Below are 27,303 nucleotides of genomic sequence, written 5' to 3'. Positions count from 1 at the left end.
ACTTTCTCTGTAACAACATTGTAGTTCTCCTTCCAGCACATGAGCTGTAGTGGTTCAAGAAGGCAGTTCATTATCATGGCAATACTGGCTCAGCCAGTGATGCCCACATCCCTTGAATGAACAAAAAAATGACAGCCTTTTTCAGTACCAATTGCTGGGACGTGACAGGTAAAGGACACCTTGGAGAATAACGAAAGCCAGCTCCATGAAATTAGAGGACAGCAACATAAGTTGACACTCATTTAATTGTACTATATGACAGAAAAAAAAAATCAGCACCAAAATCATTCAATATACACAGCCGTGGTGAGAGAACAGTAAAACTTGTTACATTTATTCCTCTGGTGTCAGAAAACACCACACAGATTACAAATAAACCTCGTGTTGGTCAGAATGTGACTGCTGCATCCGTCTGAGGTACCCAATTTAAGCAGAGCTCAATCACTCTGCTGGAAACAGAAGAACAAACAGCCCAGAGTTCAGTTCAGAGAGAATATCTACCGCGTGGTTGTAGTGCCGGTGAAACACACTGCATCACCACATGTCAAACCCCATTCAAAACAAGTCAGGCATCGGTGAGAGTCTGGTCAGCTAACAAGATCTTTTCACCGGGTTTGAAGGCAGGCATCCCCATGTAAGGGCAGCTGGCACAACGGAACGCATCACCGAGGTAGCACTACAACAGTCAAAGGAAGCAAGGTTATCATTATTGCAAATCCAAACCACATGATAGACAACAAACATAATAACACAGGGTGAATATGTAATAACTTTGGGGGTGGGGGTGGGATGCATGCAGAGAGACAGCAAGCGAGAGAGAGAGAGCACACAAGAGACAGAGAAAGACATTTGAAATTAGACACTAGCAACCTCAACCTGAGCTACAAATCTTTCGCCAAAGTCACTAACTAGCAAGCTTTACCTGTAGGAAACTGCAGCCTAGCTAGCAATGTCCACAAATAATGAACACATTTGTTCGAATAGGATTTTGTATGTACTTATCTTATCAAGAAATGCATCACCTTATGTTTATTTGACACTTTTCTGCTCAAAACAATTATGTACGTAAAAAATTCTCTATCATAAAAACTTTACCGTTATTTCAGATTTCCAGTATCCACAGTTGCAAAGCAGATGTTATTAGCTTTTGTAATCGTTTCCCCTGCACAGCAAACTCCACCTTAAAACTGGTCAGCTGCAATCCACACACAGCAGCACTTCATGACAGCCAACAATTAAGGGGAATATTCAAGTGAGAATGCTGGGAAGCACTGTTGAGAATGAATTTTGTTGACTACTCCCTCAATAGCTGTGGAGGGGTTAACACTGTTGCCAACACAGTTGACACCCTGGGACTTTACCTTTGCTATCAGAATACATACAGCATGGGGGCAAAGCTCAATAATAAAAAAAAAGATATTGAGGGCTTAACACTGGTTAGACTGGAAAGCTTCCCAAAGACAAGTTGATCTGGTGAACACAAGGTCTATCTCATTATGAAGATGACATTACAAATTTAAATATGGGTTTTGGCAGTTTGTAGCAGTTTTTGCTGATCACTGAAGCACAAGCATGTTCTGAATAGATAAGCAGTATCTCGTGAGTACTTTAAACTGTGAAGTGGAATCAGTGATCCTCAAGTAAGTGTGTTGGATGAAAAAGCACTGGCATTATTTTAAACAGATCTCAGACAACCTCTTCACATTAACAGGATGACTGCTGCTGTGCTCAAGTTCCTGCCAATACTCACACTTCCACATGACGATTTCACCTGCAGTTTCTTGACATCAGTAGATCCTTTGCCGTCCAGTTCTTCAGCCAGCCCACACGTACTGAAACACAGAGACAGAGACAGCCAGTCACATTTCAAATAGGCTCACCAAATGTAAAGAATTAAAACCTCAAGCACATTTCAGTAACTTCACTCAACATGCCCTGAGAAACCTCCAGAATCACTGCCAACATGCATTGAGGCACCTCTTTAATCAGACTCTAAATGCCTTGATACACCTCCAGTGTATAAACATGACTTTATACACCTCCATGACCACACTCAACATGCCCTTATACACTACTTTGTCAACACTGCCCTTAATACACCTCTATGACCATATTTAATAGGCTCTCTGTACTTCCGTAACTACACTCAACATGCCATGATACAATTCTATAACCACACTCAAAGTGCCCTATCACAAACTTAACTTAACATGCCTTTATACACCTACAGAATCACATTCAACATGCCCGGTTCCCATTCTGACATGAATGAGAGGTATGGATCAGTTTTTCTTAGTGTAACCTGAAAAACTGCAGGGTTCTGACTGTTTTTACTCATGCCATGTGACTGTGAGTGTGTGACATTGACCAGTTCTTACCAGAGAATGTCAATGCTGAGTGTCAGTGGATTGGAGGGCGGGAGGAAGATGGAGAAACAGGCTAATTGTCTGACTGGACTTTAATGTTCAGTGTGTGACACTGACTACTTCTTGTTAGAGTAACCTGACAAAGTGTGAGACACTGACCAGTTCTTACAGGCCCGTTTCTTTTTCTTGCCATCTCCACAGTCCATAGCTCTGAGCGAGGCAGGATCTGGTTTCTTCAAATCGTCTTCATCCAGCAGTTCATCAGAATCAATAAGATCCTAGGAAAAGGCAGGGAGAGATGGTTGAATTGTCACTCTGTGCAGCTCCTCCTCTGCCTATTGTGCAGGTTGTGTGCGCCACAGGCAGCGTTTACTTATACATAAGAACATAAAAAACAGGAGCAGCAGTAGACTATCAGACCATCATGGCTGATCTTTCTGTGGACTCAACTTCACTTACCCACTCACCCTAACTCTTAATTCCTTTACTATTCAAAAATCTATCTCTGCCTCAATGCGACAGCCTCAACTGCTTCACTGGGCAGGGAATTCTACAGATTCACAACCCTTTGGTTGAACAAGTTCCACCTCAACTCAGTCTGCTCCCCCTTATTTTCAGGCTTTGCCCCTAGTTCTAGTTTCACCCACCAGTGGAAACAACCTCCCTGCTTCTACCTTCTCTATTCTCTTCATAATTTTATATGTTTCTATAAGATCACCCCTCATTCTTCTAAATTCCAATATGCACAGTCCCAGGCTACTCAATCTCTCCAAATAAGCCAACCCTCTCAATTCCAGAATCAAACTAGTGAGCCTTCTCTGCACCTACTCCAGTGCCAGTACATCCTCTCTCACATAAGGAGACCAAAACTGCCTCACCAGCACCCTATATAGCTGAAACACATCCTCCCTATGTTTAAACTGCACCCCTCTAGCAATGAAGTACAATATTCCACTCGCGATCCACCTGCAAACAGACATTTTTGTGATTCATGCATCAGGACACTCAGGTACCCCCCCACCCCCCCCCACCACCACCACCACAAACCCCCCACCCCACCCCCCCCCTGCAGAGGCAGCATGCTACAATTTTTCACCATTTAAATAATAGCCCATTTTTCTGCTATTCCTATTATATATTCTTAGCTGTAGTTATGAGAGTCTGTGGACAACCCTACCAAAGTAATATTCTTCCTTTCACAATGTGTGCAGGAGGGTCTACTGACAGTATGTAGATAGGACAACGAGAGGCGAGGCCACATTGGATTTGGTACTGAGTAATGAGCCAGGCCAAGTGTTAGACTTGGAGGGAGGTGAGTAATTTGGTGATAGTGACCATAATTCGGTTACATTTACTTCAGCAATGGAAAGGGTTAGGTATATACCACAGGGCAAGAGTTATAGCTGGAGGAAAGGCAATTATGATGCGATTCAGCAAGATTTATGATGCATAGGATGGGGAAGGAAACTGCAGGGAACGGGTACAATTGAAATGTGGAGCTGTTCAAGGAACAGCTACTGTGCATCCTTGATAACTCTGTACCTGTCAGGCAGGGAGGAAGTGGTCGAGTGAGGGAACCATGGTTTACTAAAGAAGTTGAATCTCTTGTCAAGAGGAAGGAGGTGGCTCATGTAAAGATGATTTGGAGGTGCTGGTGTTGGACTAGGCTGTATAAAGTTAAAAATCCACAACACCAGGTGACAGTCAAACAGGTTTAACTGGAAGCACTAGCTTTCAGAGTGCTGTTCCTTCATCGGGTGGTTTTGGAGTATAAGATTGTGAGACACAGAATTTACAGAAATGTATACAGTGTGATGTAACTGAAATTATATATTGAAAAATAGCTGGATTGTTTGTTAAGTCTCTCATCTTTTAGAATGACCATGTTGGTTTCAGTTCTTTCTGAAAGTTAGCGGAGTGGGCTCGATGGGCCGAATGGCCTTACTTCCACTCCTATGTCCTATGGTCTTATATCACACTGTACACTTTTGCTGTAAATTTTGTGTCTCTCAATCTTACACTCCACAACCACCTGATGAAGGAGCAGTGCTCCAAAAGCTAGTACTTCCAAATAAATCTGTTGGACTACAGCCTGGTTTGTGTGATTTTTTTATTATGTAAAGATGAGACATGAGGGCTCAGTTAGGGTGCTTGAGAGTTACAAGTTAGCCAGGAAGGACCTAAGGAGAGAGCTAAGATGATCCAGGAGGGAACATGAAAAGTCTTTGGCAGGTAGGATCAAGGAAAACCCTAAAGCTTTCTTTTGGTATGTCAGGAATAAAAGAATGACTGGAGTAAGATTACAGCCAGTCAAGGATAGTAGTGGGAAGTTCTGCATGGAGTCCGAGGAGATAGGAGAAGTGCTCAAAGAATATTTTTCATCAGTATTCACACAGGTAAAAGCAAATGTTGTCGAGGAGAATACTGAGATACGAGACGGAATTGGAGGTTAATAAAGGAGGAGATGTTAGCAATTCTGGAAAATGTGGGCCAGATGGGATTTATCCTCAGATTCTCTGGGAAACAAGGGAGGAGATTGCAAAGCCATTGGTTTTGATCTTTTATGTCATCATTGTCAACAGGAATAGTGTCAGTAGACTGGAGGATAGCAAATGTTGTCCCCTTGTTCAAGAAGGGGAGTAGAGACAACCCTGGTAATTATAGACCAGTGAGCCTGACTTTGATTGTGTATGGTGTTGGAAAAGATTATAAGAGACAGGATTTATAATCATCTAGAAAGGAATAATTTGATTAGTGATAGTCAACACGGTTTTGTGAAACGTAGGTTGTGCCTCACAAACCTGATTGAGTTCTTTGAAAGGTGACCAAACAGGTAGATGAGGGTAAAGCGGCTGATGTGGTGTACATGGATTTCAGTAAGGCATTTGATAAGATTCCCCACGGTAGACTATTGGATCAGAAATTGGCTAGTTGTAAAAAGACAGAGGGTGGCAGTTGATAGGAAATGTTCATCCTGGAGTTCAGTTACTGGTGGTGTACAGTTGATTGCATTTTTATAAATGACTTGGATAAGGGTGCAGAAGGATGGGTTAGTAAATTTGTGGATGACACTAAGCACAGTGGAGTTGTGGATAGTGCAGAAGGATGTTGCAGGTTACAGAAGGACATAGATAAGCTGCAGAGCTGGGTTGAGAGGTGGCAAATGGAGTTTAATGTGGAAAAGTGTGAGGTGATTCACTTTGGAAGGAATAGCAGATATACAGAGTACTGGGCTAATGGTAAGATTCTTAGTAGTGTGGATGAGCAGACAGATCTTGGTGCCCATATACATAGATCTCTGAAGGGTGCCACCCAGGTTGACAGGTTGTTCAGAAGCCATATGGTGTGGTTGCTTTTATTGGTAGTGGGATTGAGTTTCAGAGCCATGAGGTCATGTTGCAGCTGTACAAAACTCTGGTGCGGCCGCAGTTTGAGTATTGCGTAGAGTTCTGGTCATCGCATTATAGGAAGGCTGTGGAAGCATTGGATAGGGTTCAGAAGAGATTTACCAGCATGTTGCTGGTGTGGAGGGAGGCTCTCATGAGAAAAGGCTGTGGGACTTGAGAGGCTGTTTTTGTGAGAGAGGAAAAAGGTTCAGAGGTGACTTAATAGAGACATACAGGATGATCAGAGGGTTAGATAGAGTGACCAGTGACAGCCTTTTTCCTAGGATAGCGATGGCTAGCACAAGGGGACATAGCTTTAAACTGAGGGGTGAAAGATATAGAGCCAAGGAGTCAGGCAGCATCCAAGGAGCAAGAAAATCGATATTTCGGGCAAAAGCCCTTCTTCAGGAATGATGAAGGGCTTTTGCCCGAAACGTTGATTTTTCAGCTTTTCGGATGCTGCCCGACCTGCTGTGCTTTTCCAGCACCACACTCCCAACTCTAATCTCCAGCATCTGCAGTCCCCATTTTTGCCTAGGTGATAGATATAGGACAGACGTCAGAGGTAGGTTCTTTAATCAGAGAATGCCCCGCCTGCTACAGTAGCTGACTCACCAACATTAAGGACATTTAAATTGTCATTGGATAAACATATGGATGATAATGGAATATTGTAGGTTATATGGGCTACAGATGGATTTCACACGTTAGCACAATATTGAGGGCTGGAGGGCCTGTACTGCGCTGTAATGTTCTATGAATTTGAACTGAGTATCTCCAGTCTCTCTGATACTTCAATGAAAGATGCTCTTTGCAACAGTTATTTTGTGGGCTGGTGCCAGCTCAGGTATTAGCTCCCTTCCTTCCCAGGCAGCTCTTCCATGATCCTTATGTCTACCACATTTGGTGCAAGTTTTTTTTTAGATTAGATGACTTACAGTGTGGAAACAGGCCCTTTGGCCCAACAAGTCCACATCAACCTACTGAAGAGCAACCCATCCCCCTACATTTATCCCTTCACCTAACACTATGGGCGATTTAGCATGGCCAATTCACCTAACATGCACAGCTTTAGACTGTGGGAGGTAACCAGAGCACCCGGAGGAAACGTGGAGAATGTGTAAATTCCACACAGACAGTTGGCCAAGGCAGGAATTGAACCCGGGTCTCTGGCGCTGTGAGGCAACAGTGCTAACCACTGCCACCCCTTTACCGTGGGATTATATATGTCTTATCGAGGTGTGGGCATTTCTGGTAAGAGGAGCATTTCTCAGCTACTGCAAGCTGTTGCAATGCAGTTTGATGCTGAGGAACTCAGACCCAGGTTCTCTTTTGCAAGCTCTGAATCAATCTGCTTTCATCCACGCTCATGGTTCCCTGCCAATTATCCCAAAAATGTCTCATTTGGTTCCCAAACCTCCTACCAGTTTAAACAAACTTCTCATTTGCTCTATCAATATGCCTGGTAACAGGAAGCGATACTATTAAACTTCCTCTGCTCCAGGAACAATCCCAGCTTCTCCATGCTCCTTATGCAAATAGAATCCAAACTAGTTAAACACTGCTCAAGTTATTTCAAAGGGAATGGAGTATGGCAGTAAGGAGGTCTTGCTAAAACTATACAAGGCACTAGTCAGGCCACAGTTGGAATACTGTGAACAGCTTTGCACCTCTTCTTTAAGGAACGATATCAAGTTTGGCTTGACTCAGAGCCCTCTTCCCTCTGAATCAAAAGACGGAGAGTTCAAGTCTGCACTGGATCCTGCTCCTTCTCAGTGTCGAGTATGAAACCCACCCAGCTACTTTTTGGTGGAGAGGAAGGGAGGATGAACACAAGCTCACTGTGTCACACCCAATGCTGCAGACCATCCAACAGCACACCACTGAGAGTGGCCATAAACGTCAGAGAGGGGTATCACCATTGCTAGGCATCTCGACATAGACCTCAAGGAATAGGCGTGTGGGTCAGGTATTTCTGCTCCGCCTTCATTCCCCCTGCCCTCCTGAGAAGGCTGAAGCACAGGACAGTACGCATGGGTTAGAAAAGATAAGCTCACCACATCATCATCATTCATGTCAGTGGCTGACAGGGTCCAAGCCTTCCTCGTGCTGGGGTCCAGCTGTGGTTTCTCTGCAACATCAAATTTCAAGGATGAGCCTGAACATTCTCTCACACCTCACCTATTCTCAGTGGCTGACCAACTGCAGTGACCCAGCAGCAGTAGACAGTCACAGTAATAGTTCCTACACACCCTAGCTGCATAAACTCAATGGAGAACCTTGCCTGGAGAGTAAAATGCTGAAAACAATTAGCAGGTCTGGCAGTACCCACAAGGAGAGAAACAGAATTAAGCTTTCAGGTCAGAAGCCTTCATCAATGCTAAGTTAGAGATAGCTTAGTTTTACTGCTACTGAAATGGGGGAGGGTGGAAGAGGGAGGTTCTGAGGTAGTGGGGAGACAGCCAAGACTACCTGACAAAGAGAGGACTGAACTTAAGTGGGTGGCAAAGGAATAATTAAAGGAATAAAAGCTTCTACTCGGAGGATGTGCAAATGACAGAACGATAAACAGCTGCTGTCTGACAGCAAAATGAGAAGAACAGGATTAAAACCAAAAGCTCTAACACAACAAAGTAGCTAACCTGCAGCCAGGCAGAAATTACAGTCTGAAGGTTGTTGAACTCAATTTTGAGTCCAAGGAGTGCAATGAGGTGTTGTTCCTGGGCCTGGAGTTGGGCTTCACTCAAACTGTGCAGCCGACTGTGATCAGAAATGTGAGTCTGAGAGCAAGCTGCAGAATTACATTCACAAGTGACTGGAAGGTCAAGATGCTCACAGACTGGGTGTAGGTCTCTGAAAGCAACCACCCAGTCTGCGATTAAGTCTCCCCAGTATAGCGGAGACAACATTGTGAACACAGGAAACTAGATTAAAAGATGCACAAGTAAATCAGTGTAACACCTGGAAGGAGTGTTTAGAGACTCAGACAGAGAGAGGAGTGCTTAAAGAAGACACTGCACAGGTCGTTTTACTCTGTATCTAAAATCACTGAATTCGATAAAACAATTTGTTGGCTAAAATTTGACTAAGATGCACTAAGATGCTCTGCTCTGGGTTTGATGGGGATAATGAAAAATGCAGCTTTACTTTCAGTTTAAAAGAGTAGATGGAGCTTTACTCTGTATCTAACTCCTTACTGACACTGGCCCAGGAGTGTTTGATGGGAATAGCATTGAGAGAGCTTTACTTTCAATTTTAAAAAATACGCTAGGAAATTGTTTCCGTTAGGCGAGGAGACTAGGACCCGTGGACCCAGCCTTAGAATTAGAGGGGGTAAATTCAGAACAGAAATGCGGAGACATTTCTTCAGCCAGAGAGTAGTGGGCCTGTGGAATTCATTGCTGCAGAGTGCAGTGGAGGCCGGGACGCTAAATCTCTTCAAGGCAGAGATTGATAGATTCTTGTTGTCTCGGGGGAATTAAGGGCCATGGGGAGAATGCGGGTAAGTGGAGTTGAAATGCCCATCAGCCATGATTGAATGGCAGAGTGGACTCGATGGGCCGAATGGCCTTACTTCCACTCCTATGTCTTATGGTCTTATTTTCAGGTCAAAAGGGAAGATGGAGCTCTGTTTTTCAGTTTAAAGAAAAGAACAGAAGGAACATTACTCAGTTACTAACCTCATATAATACCTGCCCTCTGACTGTTTGATGGGAACAGTGTAAAAGCAGCATTATTTTTAGTTACAAAGATAAAAGAAGTCTTACTTCAGTTTAAAAGATTAAATCTAACTTTACTGTCAGTTTAAAATAGTACAGGATGTGTTACACTGCATCTAACCCCATACTGTGTACCTGCCTTTGGAGTGTTTGACGGGACAGTGTCAAGGTTGCATTACGTTCAGTTTAAGAGTTGAGGGAACTTTACTTGACCTAAACCCATGCTATCCCTGTCCTGGAACTCTTTGATGCAGACAGTGTAGAGGCAGTTTTACTCTATATTTAGTGCTTATGCTGTACCTATCCTGGGAGTACCAGATGGTGGCAGTCTGCATTTCAAACTGTTTGAGCTGCCTGCGTTTTTGAAAGTATGGGGAGTATTCTCTGCTGTTCTGTGCAGTGTGATGAGAGTATGCAGCAGCAGGTCCTGATGGGAGAACTGGAATGGTGCTGAACTCTACATGTCAACAGTTAGACTGACAAGCAATAGAAAATCTTGTTTTTCTATTTATTCCAGGGATGTTTGTATCAATGACCAGGCTGTATCTAACCCTGCCTCCAGCACAGAGCAGCAAATAATCATACTTCAACAAGAGTTCTCACCAGACAATACTTACCATCTACTGCTTTTGGCTTCTTTACGAATGATAGTTTCAGTTGAGCGGATGATCCAATTTCAAAGTCTGGTTTCTTCGCACTCAAGTGCATCTTAGTCAAATCATTACTCTTGTAGCCAACAAATTGTTTTATCGAATTCAGTTCTTCGTCTGTTAAAGGGTCAGACTGTATCTGTGAAGAAGCAAAGCCCATGGATTCTGTTACTGCCACTACCACCGTTAGGAGGACTCCCAAATGAATGAACCTGACCTGAGGCAGAGGGACTCCAGGACCTCTGGGGGTACATCCACCCTCAACACAGAGCAGCCAACTGGATAAGGTGAGAATTACAGCAAGAGATGGCCTTGCACAACACTTGTCCCTTGCTGCCAAGTGAAAGTGAAAAGAAGAACAAGAATGCTTGGACAATCTCAGAGGTCTAGGAGCCTCAGCTCAAGGACCTTTCAGCTGAACATTGAGGTCAGAAGCTGTAATGTACCCAGGCTTGGATCCTACGTTCCCACTTGTGTTAGCATTAGGCCGGACTAGCCTGAGGTGCCACTGGCACTGGGTCCAACAACAGGAACACCCTGAGCCTTTAGGACAAAAAGAGACATTGAAAAAATGTCATTGGAAACTGCACTAGAAGGTGACTGCAGTCAGTCCAGAGTGAGGACTCCCACAATAATCAAATACTGCAGATGCTGCAAATCTGTAACAAATACAGAATCCTGGAGAAACTCAGCAGGTCTGGAAACATCTGTGGGAGAGATAGAGTTAATGTTTTAAGTGTTCTTCACTGCCCCGATCTGAAGGAAGACCATATTGACCCCACACTACCACCAACACCTCACCCCTTGGTGTCTCCTCATCCACCACCGGCTCCCTCACCCTCCACCCCAGCCCATCATTCTCCACCCACTCCAGCCCTCCCCACCCACATCTGGTCTTTTAGACTCCACAATCCCACCCCCTCTTCTCCAGATTTGGACTCCCAGCACTCTTCACTGTGGTTGTTTGGTCCCCGAAACTCCTCGCTCCCACCCTCCTCTGGGGTGACCTAAGGTAACACATGAAGTGGACTTATCTACCTCAGTGATCTCTGTAAAGCCGGCAAGTTTTAGGTTGGAGGTGAGCTGTGAGCCTGTCTTCAGTCTGGAGTTACCTACGGCAGACATGAGAAAACAGTAGGTTAGAGGTTTTTCATTATTATTATGCAATCATGGGACATGGACATCACTGGCATCACCAATATTTGTAGCCCATCCCTAATTTGCCCAGAGGGCAGCTGAGATTTGTGGATCTAGAATCACATGTAGGCCAGACCAGGTAAGAATGGCAGATTTTCTTTCCTAAAGGACATTTTTCTAAAATCGACAAGTTTCATTGTCATTAGACTCTTTTTTTTTAAATCATTGAATTCAAGTTCAACCATGGCGGCATTTGAAGCTGGTTCCCCAGAATAGAAATGATAGACATTATAGAATCCCTTGAGTGTGAAAACAGACCCTTCACAACGCAAGAAGTCCACACCAACCCCTGAAGAGTAACCCATCCAGACCCATTCCCCCACCCTATTACTCTATATTTACCCCTGACTAATGCACCTGACCTAAACATCCTGGAGCACTATGGGGTAATTTAGCATGGCCAATTCACCTAACTTCACAGCTTTAGACTGTGGGAGGAAACCAGAGCACCCAGAGGAAACCCACGCAGACACGGGGAGAACGTGCAAACTCCACACAGGCAGCTGCCCAAGGCTGGAATCGAACCCGGGACCCTGGTGCTGTGAGGCAGCAGGGTTAATCACTGAGCCACTGTGCCACCCATATGGGACTATTGCCTGGGTCTTTGGATTAATAGTCTGGTGATAATACTACTTGGCCATTGCTTCTCTTCGTTAACCTGCTCTGTACTGACAGCTAATATTACAGCCTCCAGAACCGGACCAAGGTAACTTGACCCTTTTGTTCCACTGCGCAGTGAAACATAGGCAGAGGGAGAGGGAGATCATCATAAAATTGCTACATTGTGGAAACAGGCTATTTGGCCCAACAAGTCCACATTGACCCTCTGAAGAGTATCCCACCCAGACCCAATCCCCCACCCTACTACTCATCTTCCCTGACTAATGCACCTAACCTACATAACCCTGAACACCATGGGCAATTTAGCGTGGCCAATTCACCTAACCTGCACATCTTTGGACTGTGGGAGGAAACCGGAGCACCCGGAGGAAACCCACGGGGAGAATGTGCAAACTCCACACAGTCGCCCGAGGTGGGAATCGAACCCAGGTCCCTGGCGCTGTGAGGCAGCAGTGCTAACCACTGTGCCACCGTGCAGAGATGACTGCTACCTATTAGCAGGGCATTCCTGCTCAATGCCCCTGATGTGACCACACCAGGCCCCTCTGCAGTGACTCAGATGTGTGTGGAGATTCAGCAAAGACAGGAGCATGCCTGCTGTGACATTGCCCCTGCAGCCAACCATCCTTTCAATGTGCTCAGATATCATCAACCTTAGGACAGAAGGGACTGAAAATCGCATTGAAGACAGACCCCAGTGAATTCTCCAACCGAATCTTTGTCTGCCTCAGACTGGACAGTGAGAGCTAATTACTGGGCATTGTCTCACTGCCTGGCACAAGGAACAACAAGATAAAGTGCCCAGTACCACCAAGTTCACAATACGAAAATACTCTAGCTGCATCTGCGGAGGTCACTGCACCCTAGTACTTTTCAAGCACACAGTGAATGATTTCTGGACACACATTGATATCAGCGACATGAGGAGTGGGTACAAAGGGCTAATATCAGGGGCTCCTCACTTTCCGTTCAGTCAGAGACTCGCTGAGGTACACCGCAAGTGATAACTGACATTTGGAGACAACCAAGGCATCGGATGTCAGTCAGACAACCTTCAGCTCAAAATACTTTCACTTTTCTCAACCAACAGGGCCCTCGAGCATATCCATCCAATTTCGCACACTACTTCTGTTAACCCCCTTGTGCCTCAGAACCATGATCGGGCTCCCCCTTGTCCTCACATCGGGCTCTGTACCATGGGATGAGCTCCTATAACTTCCACAATCCTCAGGAGGACGCTACTAACAAACACATTGGCATTCCGGAAGAACCATCCTCAACTAATTTCTCAATTAGTTCAACACTCTGCCCTCTTCGCTCAGTGTTTTCCCATGCGTTACAGTAGCTGCCCTTTCACCCATTCTTCCTCACTAGCTAAGGTCCCAAACGCATCTTGCAGAAGAAACAGCAATTTACAAGTATTTGTTTCAATCTCTTGGGACTGTGCCTGCTGCTCACATGGAACAGGCCAAACACAGAATGGGGTTTCAGGCTGATTGAAGGTCTTCCTGAAAGTTTTTGTCACCTTTCATGTTAGCTGCAAACCCCCTCACATATTCGCTTTGTGTCTCTTATTCTCCTTTTCACCTCCCCTCTGAACCTTCCATTTTCAGCCTGGTTCTCAATCATATTTATCTGCTGTCATAAGCAATCATTTTCTTCTTCATATTACTTTCTATGTTTCTTTATCCTGGAAGCTCCGGATTTAGGAATCGATTGTGATGTTACCCCAATTCGCTCTTCTTTACACTGAGTCGATTACTGTTTTGCCTAAGATTCAATTTTTTTTAGATTAGATTACTTACAGTTTGGAAACAGGCCCTTCGGCCCAACAAGTCTACACCGACCCGCCGAAGCGCAACCCACCCATACCCCTACATTTACCCCTTACCTAACAATACGGGCAATTTAGCATGGCCAATTCACCTAACCTGCACATCTTTGGACTGTGGGAGGAAACCGGAGCACCCGGAGGAAACCCACACAGACACAGGGAGAACGTGCAAACTCCACACAGTCAGTCGCCTGAGGCGGGAATTGAACCCGGGTCTCTGGCCCTGTGAGGCAGCAGTGCTAACCACTTTGCCGCCCATTTATTCAAAGTTCATTCTTACCCCACTGAAGTTAGCTCTTCCTAGTTGATATTCTTACCCTGGATTGTTTTTTGCAATTTATTTTCAGTTCCTCTAAATCTTTTGAATGATCAGTAATCCCTAAACTTCCTCCTACTGTCAAATAATCTTGACCTAAATAGCCTACCTCATAGCTCAGGATCACAGCCAGGAACTCTTTGCTTCTGCCTTTTGCACACCAGCTACCTCCATCCACATTCAAGTCATTAAGTCCAGAAATTTGTTCCTCGTTGTCTTTCCCACTAATTGGTGATCGATAGACTAGACCAAGCAATGTCATTGCCCCTTATTTAATGATTAGCTTCAGCCAAACAAATTCTGTCATTGGTCTCTCTGGGACATCCTCTGCTGGATCATGACTGCCATTCCTCCTCATTTCCTGAAAACCCTGTATTCAAGAATATTTAACACCCAGCCTAGATCTTCCTTGACCAAGGTATCTTATCACCACAATAGCAAGTTTCCACATGGTAATCTATGCTTGAGACTCCCCAATCTTATTTACACTTAGTTACTTTCTCTTTCATTCTAATGCACCTATTATTAACTGTGCATTAATAGGAATTTGCACATGCTCCCCGTGTTTGTGTGGGTTTTCTCCGGGTGCTCCGTTTTCTCCCACAGATCAAAGATGTGCAGGTCAGGTGAACTGGCCGTGTTAAATTGCCCGTAGTGTTAGGTGCATTAGTGAGAGGGAAATGAGTCTGGGTGGGTTACTCTTCGGGCCCAAGGGCCTGTTTCCACACTGTAGGGAACCTAATCTAATCTAAATACTATTCTCTATTCTGCAGTTATATTAGATAAATGTGAGGTGCTGCATTTTGGAAAGGCAAATCAAGACAAGACTGAATGGTAGAGTCTTGGAGAGTGTTGTTGAACAAAGAGATCTTAGAATGCAGGTTCATAGCTTGGAAGTAGAGCCACAGGTTGACAAGATGGTGAAAGCGACGTTTGGTATACTTTATTAGTCAATGCACTGACTGTAGGTGTTTGGAAGTCATGTTGTGTCTGTACAGGACATTGGTTCGGCCACTTTTGGAATACTGTGTTCAATTCTGGTCTCCCTGCTATAGGAAAGATGTTGTGAAACTTGAAAGGGTTCAGAAATTATTTACAAGGATGTTACCAGGGTTAGAGTCTGAGCTATAGAGAGAAGCTGAATAGGTTTGGGGTATTTTCCCTCAAGTGTCGAAGGCTGAGGGAGGTGACCCTCTAGAAGTTTATAAAATCATGAGCGGCATAGATAGGGTCTTTTCTCTGGGGTGGGAATCCAAAACTAGAAGGCATAGGTTTACAAGAGGGGCAAGATTTAAAAGGGTTGTAAGGGGCAACTTTTGCATGCAGGGGGTGGTGCTGCAATTGGAAAGAGCACCCAGAGGAAATCGTGGAGGCTGGTACAAATATTTAAATTTAAAACATTTAAAAGGCATCTGGGTGAGTTTATGACAAGGAATGTTTAGAAGGATATAAGCCAAATGCTGGCCAATGAGACTAGATTAATTGAGGATATCTGGTCAGCACAGATGAGTTGGACTGAAGGGTCTGTTTCCATGCTGTTCAGTTCTATTATTCTAACACAGTTTTTAAAAAAATCATTTGTGGGATTTGGACCTCGCTGACTAGCCCATCCCTCCTTGCCCTTGAGAAGTTGGTGGTGAGCTGCCTTCTTGAATCGCTGCAATACACTTGCTGTGGGTTGACCCACAATGCTGGTATGGAGGAAATTCCAGGATTTTGACCCAATGACTGTGAAAGAATGGGTGGTGAGTGGCTTGGAGGGGAACTTGCAGGTGATGGTGTTCCCGAGTACCTGCTGCCCTTGCCCTTCTAGATGGAAGTGATCGTGGGTTCGGAAGGTGTTGTCTAAGGATCTTTGGTGAACTTCTGCAGTACATCTTGTAGATAGTGCACACTGCTGCTACCGAGCGCCGGTGGTGGAGGGATTGAATGTTTGCAGCTGTGGTGTCAATCAAGCAGGTTGCTTTGTCCTGGATGATGTCAATCTTCTTGAGTGTCGTTGAAGCTGCACCCATCCAAGCAAGTGGAGAATACTCCATCAGCCTCTTGACTTGTGCCTTGTAGATGGTGGATAGACTTTGGGGTGTCAGGAGGTGAGTTACCCACCACAGTATCCCTAGTCTCTGACCTGCTCTTCCAGCCACTGTGTCTATGTTGTGAGTCCAGTTGAGTTTCTGGCCAACAGTAACCCCAAGGATGTTGACAGTGGGGGATTCAGTGATGGTAATATCGTTGAATATCAAGGGGCGGTGATTAGAGTGTCTCTCAATGTCAAGGGGCAGTGTCTGGCATTTGTGTGGCACGAATGTTACTTGCCACTTGCTGGAACAAACTTGGATATTGTCCAGAGCTTGTTACGTTTAAGCATGGACTGCTTCAGTATCTGAGGAATCGTGAATGGTGCTGAACATTGTGCTATCATTGGCGAACATCCCCACTTCTGACGTTATGACAGAGGGAAGGTCATTGATAAAGCAGCTGAAGATTGTTGGGCCTGGGACACTACCCTGAGGGTCTCCTGCGGAGATGTCTTGGAGCTGAGATGACTGACCCTCCACAACCACAATCATCTTACTTTGTGCCAGGTATGATTCTAACCAGCAGAGAGTTTGCCCCCAATACCCATTGATTCCAGTTTGTCCGGGGCTCCTTAATGCCATACCCAGTCAAATGCAGCCTTGATGTCAAGGGCTGTCACTCTCCCTTCCCCTCTGGAATCCAGCTCTTTTCTCCATGTTTGAACTGAGGCTGTAATGAGATCAGGAGCTGAGTGACCCTGGCAAAACCCAAACTGGGTGTTGGGGAAAGAAGTAAATTATGCAGTGGGTAACTCGCTCATAGCAGTCCAATTTAGAAACACCGTGCCACACAAGCCTTGAATGTTGACTGGTTTATTCGTAAGCTCATACGGAGAGCCAAGGCGGGCAGCTCCATCGAATGGCCACTAGTCACTCCGACGAAATACAGAGAGTTGTGTGATTATATAAGTTACAATCGATTAACACTTAGCAAACTGTTAATTGCAGGATAATGAGCACGCTGGGCATCTTGCCCAGTCATTAGCTTCAGTCATGTAATGTCTGGACAACCATTTTGTGTTGGTATTTACAAGCGTGGGCTGTTGAATATGTCTACTAATCTGTCTATTACAAACAACCAAAGGAATACCACGTCCCAATCATTAACATGTACAACCTGGCAGTGCACTGGCACTGAAACCCTTATACCACATTGCACAACATCTTTCTGAACTGAATCTTATTAACAGTACCTATTAGTGAGAACTATCACTTGTGATAGTTGTTGCATTGCAGCAACTTGAAAATGCTTGTTAAACAGTTCAAATGGAGACGCTGCGTGATTCCAGGGTAATTTGAGGGACACTGGTACTTTCCAGGAATGAAGGTTGGCCCATTTGTGAGTTTGCACGACTCACAGTGAACAAAGATCTGATTAAGGCAGTCACTGTGCTGCAGGATAGATTAGATGTGATTTGCTTCTGAGACAACCTTGCAAGCTGAGAGAGTAACTTGCATTCCCCTTATTTGTAACATCTTATCGTCTTCTGGACTTAACACTGAGCGTGACATTTTCAAACTATATTCACCAACTCTATTTTTCTTTTTGGACGACAGTGCCTATAGACACATCTTCTGTCTCTCAGCTTTCTTCCTTTCCCACCACATACTTTGCAGCACTGAACTGAAACATTAACTCAAATGCTCTGCTCATTGATCCTCAGTAACTCCAGCATACTTACAATAACCGACAGAGACATCAGATCTGGTACTACCCAGCCAAAGGTCAAACGGGAAGATCACCTGATCTGCATACGGGCTCTGTGAAGTAAAATTTCCCTCCAGGCTTCAGGATTCGAGCGACTTCAGCAAAGATTTCAAAACTGTGCACGGTGGCAGAGCTTCGTACGATGCCTGACAGCACAAGGTCAAAGGTGGATTGTCTATGGGCAGCTGTAAGTAGGCAGAACAATCGTTGAAACACATGAAGCAACACAGTAAGAGCCTGTAGCACAGCAGGAACAAACGTGCAAGAAACCTGCGAGGAAGCGGGGTAAACATGCTGGCCTGCTAGTAAGACTGAGACTACACGGTTTCAAGACCACCCCGCCCCCACCCCAGCGTGAACGGAGCGACTGCTGCGGACTCTGCTTCACAGAAACCTGGCTCAACCCATCCATTCCCAACTGCGCACTTCAGACTGATGGCTTTTCTATCCATCGTACAGACTATACAGTGTCCTTGGGTAAGACAAAGGGTGCTGAAAATGTGTTGCTGGAAAAGCGCAGCAACATCCAAGGAGCAGGAGAATCAACATTTCGGGCATGAGCCCTTCTTCAGGAATTCTATCAAAGGGTGGATGGGTTTGCTTTTTAATCAACTTGTGGTGCCCGGACATTGCAACCCTGGGCAGCCATTGCTCCCCAAACTTTGAATTCCTCACCATCAAATGCTGCCCCTTCTATCTACCACGGGGATTTCCCGCTGCTACACACCGCCACAAGCAAAGGTTGAGGGAGCTCTGGGTGTGCTGTACAACACCACTACCACCCTGGAGACGGAGCACTAGAGGTCATTTGTTGTGACTGGTGACTTCAACCAAGCCAATCTAAGGAAGGTGTTGCCCAAGTACTACCGGAACATTACCTGCCCCACCAGGGGTGCGAACATTTAGACCCATGCTATACCACTGTGAAGGATACCTACCACTCCATCCCCTGCCCTCATTTCGGGAACTCCGATCACCATGCCGTGTTTCCTCTCCTAGCTTATTTGGGGGGGTGGGGTGGGGGGGGGGGGGGGAGCCTCAGCGGGAGTCGGTGGGAGGGTGAGTGAGGGAGCACGGGAAGAGTGGGAGCCCAGGGTGGAGGGTGCATGTGGGGACAAGGAGGATGGGTAGGAGTGGGGGAAGAATGGAGAGAAGGGGGAGGGGAGATATAAAGGAATGAGAGGGGATATAATGGGGAGATAGGGAGGAAAGGGGTAGGGGTTGTGGGAGAGAGAGGGATTGAGGGGAGCGGGAGAAGGCAGAAGGGAGGGTGAAGTGAATGTGCACTGCGGTGGTGGGGGGGGGGGGGGTGAAAGCAGGGAGTGAAGCAAGGCAGGATTGTGGGCAGCAATGTGGGGATTGCTGGGAAGTCCCTACATCTACCCTTTACCTAACACTACGGGCAATTTAGCATGGCCAATTCACCTGACCTGCACATCTTTGGACTGTGGGAGGAAACCGGAGCATCCGGAGGAAACCCACGCAGACACGGGGAGAATGTGCAAACTCCACACAGTCAGTCGCCTGAGGCGGGAATTGAACCTGGATCTCTGGCGCTGTGAGGCAGCAGTGCTAACCACTGTGCCGCCCAACCACCGTGTGGTTGTATGGAAGTGGGAGTGGGACAGTAGGGTCTGGATTGTACAGAGGCGGTGGTGGGGGAGGGTGTGTTAAGCTAATGGGAAGGGGGCCCTCAGGCTGGGCTGATGCAAAAAGTCACAGAAGCTGTAGAACTTACAAATCTGTAGTCTATCGATGTTTTCCATTGCCACATAGCCTGATTGGCCAGTGACTGCTCGAATATCCTGCACTAGCTTGGTCTGTGATTCCGCAGAAGCGGAGTAGTCCCAGATCACAGCCACATTGTGGCCTTTCCGGATGTCAAACTGATCCATCACTCTCGGAGAATCACACACACACTTTCAATTATTGGGAGCACAGACTCCGAGCCCTTCCTACAAGAAATCAAATAATTTAACAACTAACCAACTTCCACTCCCCTCACCCCCATTCACTCTCTGTCGCTTCACCTCTTACCCCACTCTCCCTCTCTCTTGCTTTCCCCTTACCACCATTCTCCCTCTCTCTCACTTTCCCCTTACCCCCACTTTCCCTCTCTCTCGCTTTCCCCTTACCCCCACTTTCCCTCTCTCTTGCTTTCTCCTTACCCCCAACTCTCTCTCCCTCCCGCTTTCCCCTTATCCCCACTCTCTCTCGTTCACCCCTTACCCCCACTCTCTCTCACGTTCACCCCATACGCCTCTCACTCTCTCTCGCTTTCCCCATACCCCCTCTCTCTCACTCCGTGCCCCTCTCTCTTTCTCTTTCTCGCTTTCCCCATACCCCACTCTCTCACTTCACCCCTTACCCCCAACACTGTCTCTCATCTCTCGCTTTCCCCTAACCCCGAACTCTCTCTCTCTCATCTCTCGCTTTCCCCTAACCCCCAACACTCTCTCTCATCTCTCGCTTTCCCCTAACCCCGAACTCTCTCTCTCATCTCTCGCTTTCCCCTAACCCCGAACTCTCTCTCTCTCATCTCTCGCTTTCCCCTTACCCCCAACTCTCTCTCATCTCTCGCTTACACTTTACCCCCCCAACTCTCTCTCATCTCTCGCTTACACTTTACCCCCCCAACTCTCTCTCTTTCCACTTCCCCCAACTCTCTCTCTCTCTCTTGCTTTCCCCTTACCCCCAACTCTCTCTCTCTCTCTCGCTTTCCCCTTCCCCCCAACTCTCTCTCTCGCTTTCCCCTTCCCCCCAACTCTCTCTCTCTCGTTTTCCCCTCACCCCCAACTCTCTCTCTCTCTCGTTTTCCCCTTCCCCCCAACTCTCTCTCTCGCTTTCCCCTTCCCCCCAACTCTCTCTCACTCTCGCTTTCCCCTTCCCCCCAACTCTCTCTCACTCTCGCTTTCCCCTTCCCCCCAACTCTCTCTCTCTCTCGCTTTCCCCTTCCCCCCAACTCTCTCTCTCTCTCGCTTTCCCCTTCCCCCCAACTCTCTCTCTCTCTCGCTTTCCCCTCACCCCCAACTCTCTCTCTCTCGTTTTCCCCTCACCCCCAACTCTCTCTCTCGCTTTCCCCTCACCCCCAACTCTCTCTCTCGCTTTCCCCTCACCCCCAACTCTCACTCTCGCTTTCCCCTTCCCCCCAACTCTCTCTCTCTCGCGCTTTCCCCTAACCCCCAACTCTCTCTCTCGTTTTCCCCTCACCCCCAACTCTCTCTCTCGCTTTCCCCTCACCCCCAACTCTCTCTCTCGTTTTCCCCTTCCCCCCAACTCTCTCTCTCTCTCTTGCTTTCCCCTTACCCCCAACTCTCTCTCTCTCTCTCGCTTTCCCCCTTCCCCCCAACTCTCTCTCTCGCTTTCCCCTTCCCCCCAACTCTCTCTCTCTCGTTTTCCCCTCACCCCCAACTCTCTCTCTCTCTCGTTTTCCCCTTCCCCCCAACTCTCTCTCTCGCTTTCCCCTTCCCCCCAACTCTCTCTCACTCTCGCTTTCCCCTTCCCCCCAACTCTCTCTCACTCTCGCTTTCCCCTTCCCCCCAACTCTCTCTCACTCTCGCTTTCCCCTTCCCCCCAACTCTCTCTCTCTCTCGCTTTCCCCTCACCCCCAACTCTCTCTCTCTCGTTTTCCCCTCACCCCCAACTCTCTCTCTCGCTTTCCCCTCACCCCCAACTCTCTCTCTCGCTTTCCCCTTCCCCCCAACTCTCTCTCTCTCTCGCTTTCCCCTTCCCCCCAACTCTCTCTCTCGCTTTCCCCTTCCCCCCAACTCTCTCTCACTCTCGCTTTCCCCTTCCCCCCAACTCTCTCTCACTCTCGCTTTCCCCTTCCCCCCAACTCTCTCTCACTCTCGCTTTCCCCTTCCCCCCAACTCTCTCTCACTCTCGCTTTCCCCTTCCCCCCAACTCTCTCTCTCTCTCGCTTTCCCCTCACCCCCAACTCTCTCTCTCTCGTTTTCCCCTCACCCCCAACTCTCTCTCTCGCTTTCCCCTCACCCCCAACTCTCTCTCTCGCTTTCCCCTTCCCCCCAACTCTCTCTCTCTCGCGCTTTCCCCTAACCCCCAACTCTCTCTCTCGTTTTCCCCTCACCCCCAACTCTCTCTCTCGCTTTCCCCTCACCCCCAACTCTCTCTCTCGTTTTCCCCTTCCCCCCAACTCTCTCTCTCACTCTCGCTTTCCCCTTCCCCCCAACTCTCTCTCTCTCTCGCTTTCCCCTCACCCCCAACTCTCACTCTCTTTCCCCTTCCCCCCAACTCTCTCTCTCTCTCGCTTTCCCCTCACCCCCAACTCTCTCTCTCTCTCGTTTTCCCCTCACCCCCAACTCTCTCTCACTCTCGCTTTCCCCTTCCCCCCAACGCTCTCTCTCTCTCGCTTTCCGCTTACCCCAAACTCTCTCGCTTTCCCCTTCCCCCCAACTCTCACTCTCGCTTTCCCCTTCCCCCCAACTCTCACTCTCGCTCTCGCTTTCCCCTTCCCCCCAACTCTCTCTCTCGCTTTCCCCTCACCCCCAACGCTCTCTCTCTCGCTTTCCCCTCACCCCCAACGCTCTCTCTCTCTCGCTTTCCGCTTACCCCAAACTCTCTCGCTTTCCCCTTACCCCCAACTCTCTCTCATCACTTGCTTTCCCCTTACCCCCAACTCTCTCTCATCACTTGCTTTCCCCTTACCCCCAACTCTCTCTCATCACTTGCTTTCCCCTTACCCCCAACTCTCTCGCTTTCCCCTTACCCCCAACTCTCTCTCTCACTTTCCCCTTACCCCCAACTCTCTCTCTCTCGTTTTCCCCTTACCCACAACTCTCTCTCTTTCTCTCGCTTTCCCCATACCCTCACACTCTCCCTGTCTCGTGCACTTTCCCCTTACCCCCAACTCTCTCGCTTTCCCCTTACCCCCAACTCTCTCACTTTCCCCTCACCCCCAACTCTCACTCTCGCTTTCCCCTTCCCCCCAACTCTCTCTCTCTCTCGCTTTCCCCTTACCCCCAACTCTCACTCTCGTTTTCCCCTTCCCCCCAACTCTCTCTCTCTCTCGTTTTCCCCTCACCCCCAACTCTCTCTCTCTCTCGTTTTCCCCTCACCCCCAACTCTCTCTCTCGCTTTCCCCTCACCCCCAACTCTCTCTCTCGCTTTCCCCTCACCCCCAACTCTCTCTCTCGTTTTCCCCTTCCCCCCAACTCTCTCTCTCTCTCTTGCTTTCCCCTTACCCCCAACTCTCTCTCTCTCTCTCGCTTTCCCCTTCCCCCCAACTCTCTCTCTCGCTTTCCCCTTCCCCCCAACTCTCTCTCTCTCGTTTTCCCCTCACCCCCAACTCTCTCTCTCTCTCGTTTTCCCCTTCCCCCCAACTCTCTCTCTCGCTTTCCCCTTCCCCCCAACTCTCTCTCACTCTCGCTTTCCCCTTCCCCCCAACTCTCTCTCACTCTCGCTTTCCCCTTCCCCCCAACTCTCTCTCACTCTCGCTTTCCCCTTCCCCCCAACTCTCTCTCTCTCTCGCTTTCCCCTCACCCCCAACTCTCTCTCTCTCGTTTTCCCCTCACCCCCAACTCTCTCTCTCGCTTTCCCCTCACCCCCAACTCTCTCTCTCGCTTTCCCCTTCCCCCCAACTCTCTCTCTCTCTCGCTTTCCCCTTCCCCCCAACTCTCTCTCTCGCTTTCCCCTTCCCCCCAACTCTCTCTCACTCTCGCTTTCCCCTTCCCCCCAACTCTCTCTCACTCTCGCTTTCCCCTTCCCCCCAACTCTCTCTCACTCTCGCTTTCCCCTTCCCCCCAACTCTCTCTCACTCTCGCTTTCCCCTTCCCCCCAACTCTCTCTCTCTCTCGCTTTCCCCTCACCCCCAACTCTCTCTCTCTCGTTTTCCCCTCACCCCCAACTCTCTCTCTCGCTTTCCCCTCACCCCCAACTCTCTCTCTCGCTTTCCCCTTCCCCCCAACTCTCTCTCTCTCGCGCTTTCCCCTAACCCCCAACTCTCTCTCTCGTTTTCCCCTCACCCCCAACTCTCTCTCTCGCTTTCCCCTCACCCCCAACTCTCTCTCTCGTTTTCCCCTTCCCCCCAACTCTCTCTCTCACTCTCGCTTTCCCCTTCCCCCCAACTCTCTCTCTCTCTCGCTTTCCCCTCACCCCCAACTCTCACTCTCTTTCCCCTTCCCCCCAACTCTCTCTCTCTCTCGCTTTCCCCTCACCCCCAACTCTCTCTCTCTCTCGTTTTCCCCTCACCCCCAACTCTCTCTCACTCTCGCTTTCCCCTTCCCCCCAACGCTCTCTCTCTCTCGCTTTCCGCTTACCCCAAACTCTCTCGCTTTCCCCTTCCCCCCAACTCTCACTCTCGCTTTCCCCTTCCCCCCAACTCTCACTCTCGCTCTCGCTTTCCCCTTCCCCCCAACTCTCTCTCTCGCTTTCCCCTCACCCCCAACGCTCTCTCTCTCGCTTTCCCCTCACCCCCAACGCTCTCTCTCTCTCGCTTTCCGCTTACCCCAAACTCTCTCGCTTTCCCCTTACCCCCAACTCTCTCTCATCACTTGCTTTCCCCTTACCCCCAACTCTCTCTCATCACTTGCTTTCCCCTTACCCCCAACTCTCTCTCATCACTTGCTTTCCCCTTACCCCCAACTCTCTCGCTTTCCCCTTACCCCCAACTCTCTCTCTCACTTTCCCCTTACCCCCAACTCTCTCTCTCTCGTTTTCCCCTTACCCACAACTCTCTCTCTTTCTCTCGCTTTCCCCATACCCTCACACTCTCCCTGTCTCGTGCACTTTCCCCTTACCCCCAACTCTCTCGCTTTCCCCTTACCCCCAACTCTCTCACTTTCCCCTCACCCCCAACTCTCACTCTCGCTTTCCCCTTCCCCCCAACTCTCTCTCTCTCTCGCTTTCCCCTTACCCCCAACTCTCACTCTCGTTTTCCCCTTCCCCCCAACTCTCTCTCTCTCTCGTTTTCCCCTCACCCCCAACTCTCTCTCTCTCTCGTTTTCCCCTCACCCCAACTCTCTCTCTCTCTCTCGTTTTCCCCTTCCCCCAACTCTCTCTCTCTCGCTTTCCCCTTCCCCCCAACTCTCTCTCTCTCTCGTTTTCCCCTCACCCCCAACTCTCTCTCTCTCTCGCTTTCCCCTCACCCCCAACTCTCTCTCTCTCTCGTTTTCCCCTCACCCCCAACTCTCTCTCTCTCGCTTTCCCCTTCCCCCCAACTCTCTCTCTCTCGTTTTCCCCTCACCCCCAACTCTCACTCTCGCTTTCCCCTCACCCCCAACTCTCACTCTCGCTTTCCCCTTCCCCCCAACTCTCACTCTCGCTTTCCCCTTCCCCCCAACTCTCTCTCTCTCTCTCGCTTTCCCCTCACCCCCAACGCTCTCTCTCTCTCGCTTTCCGCTTACCCCAAACTCTCTCGCTTTCCCCTTACCCCCAACTCTCTCTCTCTCGTTTTCCCCTCACCCCCAACTCTCTCTCTCTCGCTTTCCCCTTACCCCCAACTCTCTCTCTCTCGCTTTCCCCTTACCCCCAACTCTCTCTCTCTCATTTTCCCCTCACCCCCAACTCTCTCTCTCTCATTTTCCCCTCACCCCCAACTCTCTCTCTCTCTCGCTTTCCCCTCACCCCCAACTCTCTCTCTCTCATTTTCCCCTCACCCCCAACTCTCTCTCTCTCTCGTTTTCCCCTTACCCACAACTCTCTTTCTCTCGCTTTCCCCATACCCTCACACTCTCCCTGTCTCGTGCACTTTCCCCTTACCCCCAACTCTGTCTCATCTCTCGTTTTCCCCTAACCCTCACACACTCTGTCTCTCTCTCTCTCTCCTTACCCTCAATCAATCTCTCTCTCTCTCTCGTTTTCCCCATAACCCCCCTCGCTTTCCTCACACTCTCTTTCCCCTTACCCTTTATTCCTCCTCCTCCCTCTCCCACACTCACCCCCTCTCGCACTGGCTCTCTGTCGGTCGCCCCGCCCCCTCTCCCTGACGTCATCACCCTGCGCCCCAGACTGTGGAAGGACCCGCGGAACGATGGCGGCGCTGTGGCGGCGCGGACTTCAGGGAGGACTGAGCATCGGTAATTCCCCACCACCCCCCGGGGCTCGGGGCTCGGGGCTCGGGGCTCGGGGCCCGCCCCTGTTTACCGGGGCCCTGCTGGGTTACCGGCTGCGGCGGTGAGCCGTCCCCGCCATCTCCTGGACCGAAACAAGCCGTTCGGCCCCGCGGCTCCGTGCTGTGACCCCCCCGCCCTGCCCTGCCCTGCCCTCTGTGACATTGGGTCCCTTCACAGACACCACGGGGGCTCGTACCCGAGAGCTCCTTCCGTGAGGGGCCTGACCCCGGGATAGTTACTGTGTCCTCTTTGAAAATGGAGAGGGAACAACCATCTCTGGAGGAGGACATCCCGAGAGAGAAACGGAGTTAACGTTTCGAGTCCAGCGCCTTTTCTTTTTTGAATTAGAAGCAACCAGGTGTTTTTAAAAAAGTGTTCTTCACGTCGATGGCAAGTTTGGGGGTCGGCGTGTAAGGGGAGCGAAAGGAGTGAGCAGATCAATGGAGACTGTGCCCAGAGGGAGAGAGTCAAAAGGATAGACAAGATAGTGGTTATTGATAGAATGACATTTTAGAAGTGATAACTGGGACTGTGAATAGGTAAAAGTGGATTTTCTGTACTAACAGCGAACCCATTTCATGGCAGAACAGGAGTGTGGGGTTAGGTAATAGACAACAAAAGGTTTGGTCATGCTCTGAAATTGTTAAAGTTGATGGGGTCCCGGAGGCTGCAGGATCACAGTGTAGAAAATGAGGTGCAGTTAGTTCTTCCAGCTTCCGTTGAACTTCGCTGAAGCATTACAGCAGGCCCGAGGCAGAAATCAAAACCAGAAGAACAGCAGATGTTGTAAATCAGAATCAAAAGCAGAAAGAGCTGGAAAAAGCTCAGCAGGTCTGGCAGCATCAGTTCTGAGGCAGGATCACCGGACCCAAAACGTTTATTCTGATTTCTCTTCACAGATGTTGCCAGACCTGTTCAAGCAACATCTATTTTTGTTTCTGAGACAGAAATGTTGGCCAGGGAAATGCAGGAATCTGGAAGCTCAGGGCAATTTTTGCAAGCAGATTAAAGACTGTATTTAATCTCCCCAGTGTAGAGGAGGTTGTATTTTGAGCAGCAAGTATAGCAAACTAGATTGAGTGAAATGTCAGTTAATTGTTGCTTCATCTGGATAGTCTTTCTGGGGCTTTGGATAGTGAGAAGGCGATTGCAAGAGAAGGTGCTGTGGGGAGATGTTAGGGATTGCAGAAGAGTGGACCAGTGTAAACAAAAGGGAATGGTCTCTGCAGAATGCTGACGAGAGAGGAGGGGAATAGGTGTTTGAGGTTTCATCCCACTTGCAGTGGTGGAAATGGTGACTTCTGATCCTTTGGATGTGGAGACCAGTGGGATGGAAAGTGAGGATGCGACAACAGTACT

At 48.4% G+C, this 27,303-nt stretch overlaps 2 protein-coding genes across 4 annotated transcripts in view; one reads left to right on the top strand and one right to left on the bottom strand.

Annotated features, from left to right (window-relative positions):
• Positions 1 to 227: 227 nt before the first annotated feature.
• On the bottom strand, positions 228 to 25,828 carry ciapin1 (cytokine induced apoptosis inhibitor 1). 2 transcript variants are annotated; one of them, XM_072547550.1, is made up of 9 exons: positions 25,771 to 25,828; positions 19,614 to 19,830; positions 17,911 to 18,060; positions 11,160 to 11,233; positions 10,089 to 10,260; positions 7,810 to 7,883; positions 2,526 to 2,644; positions 1,751 to 1,832; positions 228 to 676 (listed from the first exon to the last, which is right to left on the bottom strand). In XM_072547550.1, the coding sequence occupies exons 2-9, from the start codon at positions 19,768 to 19,770 to the stop codon at positions 566 to 568; spliced, it is 939 nt and encodes a 312-aa protein (XP_072403651.1). In that variant the 5' UTR covers positions 19,771 to 19,830; positions 25,771 to 25,828; the 3' UTR covers positions 228 to 565. The 2 variants fall into 2 exon arrangements, with proteins under 2 accessions (XP_072403651.1, XP_072403652.1); XM_072547551.1 differs by lacking the exon at positions 25,771 to 25,828 and adding an exon at positions 25,737 to 25,754.
• The window catches only part of coq9 (coenzyme Q9 homolog (S. cerevisiae)), a 74,574-nt gene continuing 73,074 nt past the window's right edge, over positions 25,804 to 27,303 (top strand). For both annotated transcript variants that reach the window (XM_072547553.1, XM_072547552.1), the window contains exon 1: positions 25,804 to 25,908. In XM_072547553.1, the coding sequence (XP_072403654.1) occupies positions 25,863 to 25,908 (46 nt within the window). In that variant the 5' untranslated portion in view covers positions 25,804 to 25,862. The remainder of the gene's footprint in view (positions 25,909 to 27,303) is intronic.

Source organism: Chiloscyllium punctatum, chromosome 26 (assembly GCF_047496795.1).
Source record: "Chiloscyllium punctatum isolate Juve2018m chromosome 26, sChiPun1.3, whole genome shotgun sequence".
NCBI classification, from domain to species: Eukaryota; Metazoa; Chordata; class Chondrichthyes; order Orectolobiformes; family Hemiscylliidae; genus Chiloscyllium; species Chiloscyllium punctatum.
Note: the sequence above shows the minus strand (reverse complement) of the source record. Positions and strands in the feature narration are given on the sequence as shown.

Coding starts and splice junctions, on each gene's coding strand:
- ciapin1 (XM_072547550.1), bottom strand. CDS start 19,770: ATGGATCAGTTTGACATCCGGAAAGGCCACAATGTGGCTGTGATCTGG. Junction 11,234..17,910: donor AGAGCCCGTATGCAGATCAG/GTGATCTTCCCG, acceptor TGTCTGCCGTAG/GTAACTCCAGACTGAAGACA. Junction 677..1,750: donor TGAAATCGTCATGTGGAAGT/GTGAGTATTGGC, acceptor TGACTGTTGTAG/TGCTACCTCGGTGATGCGTT.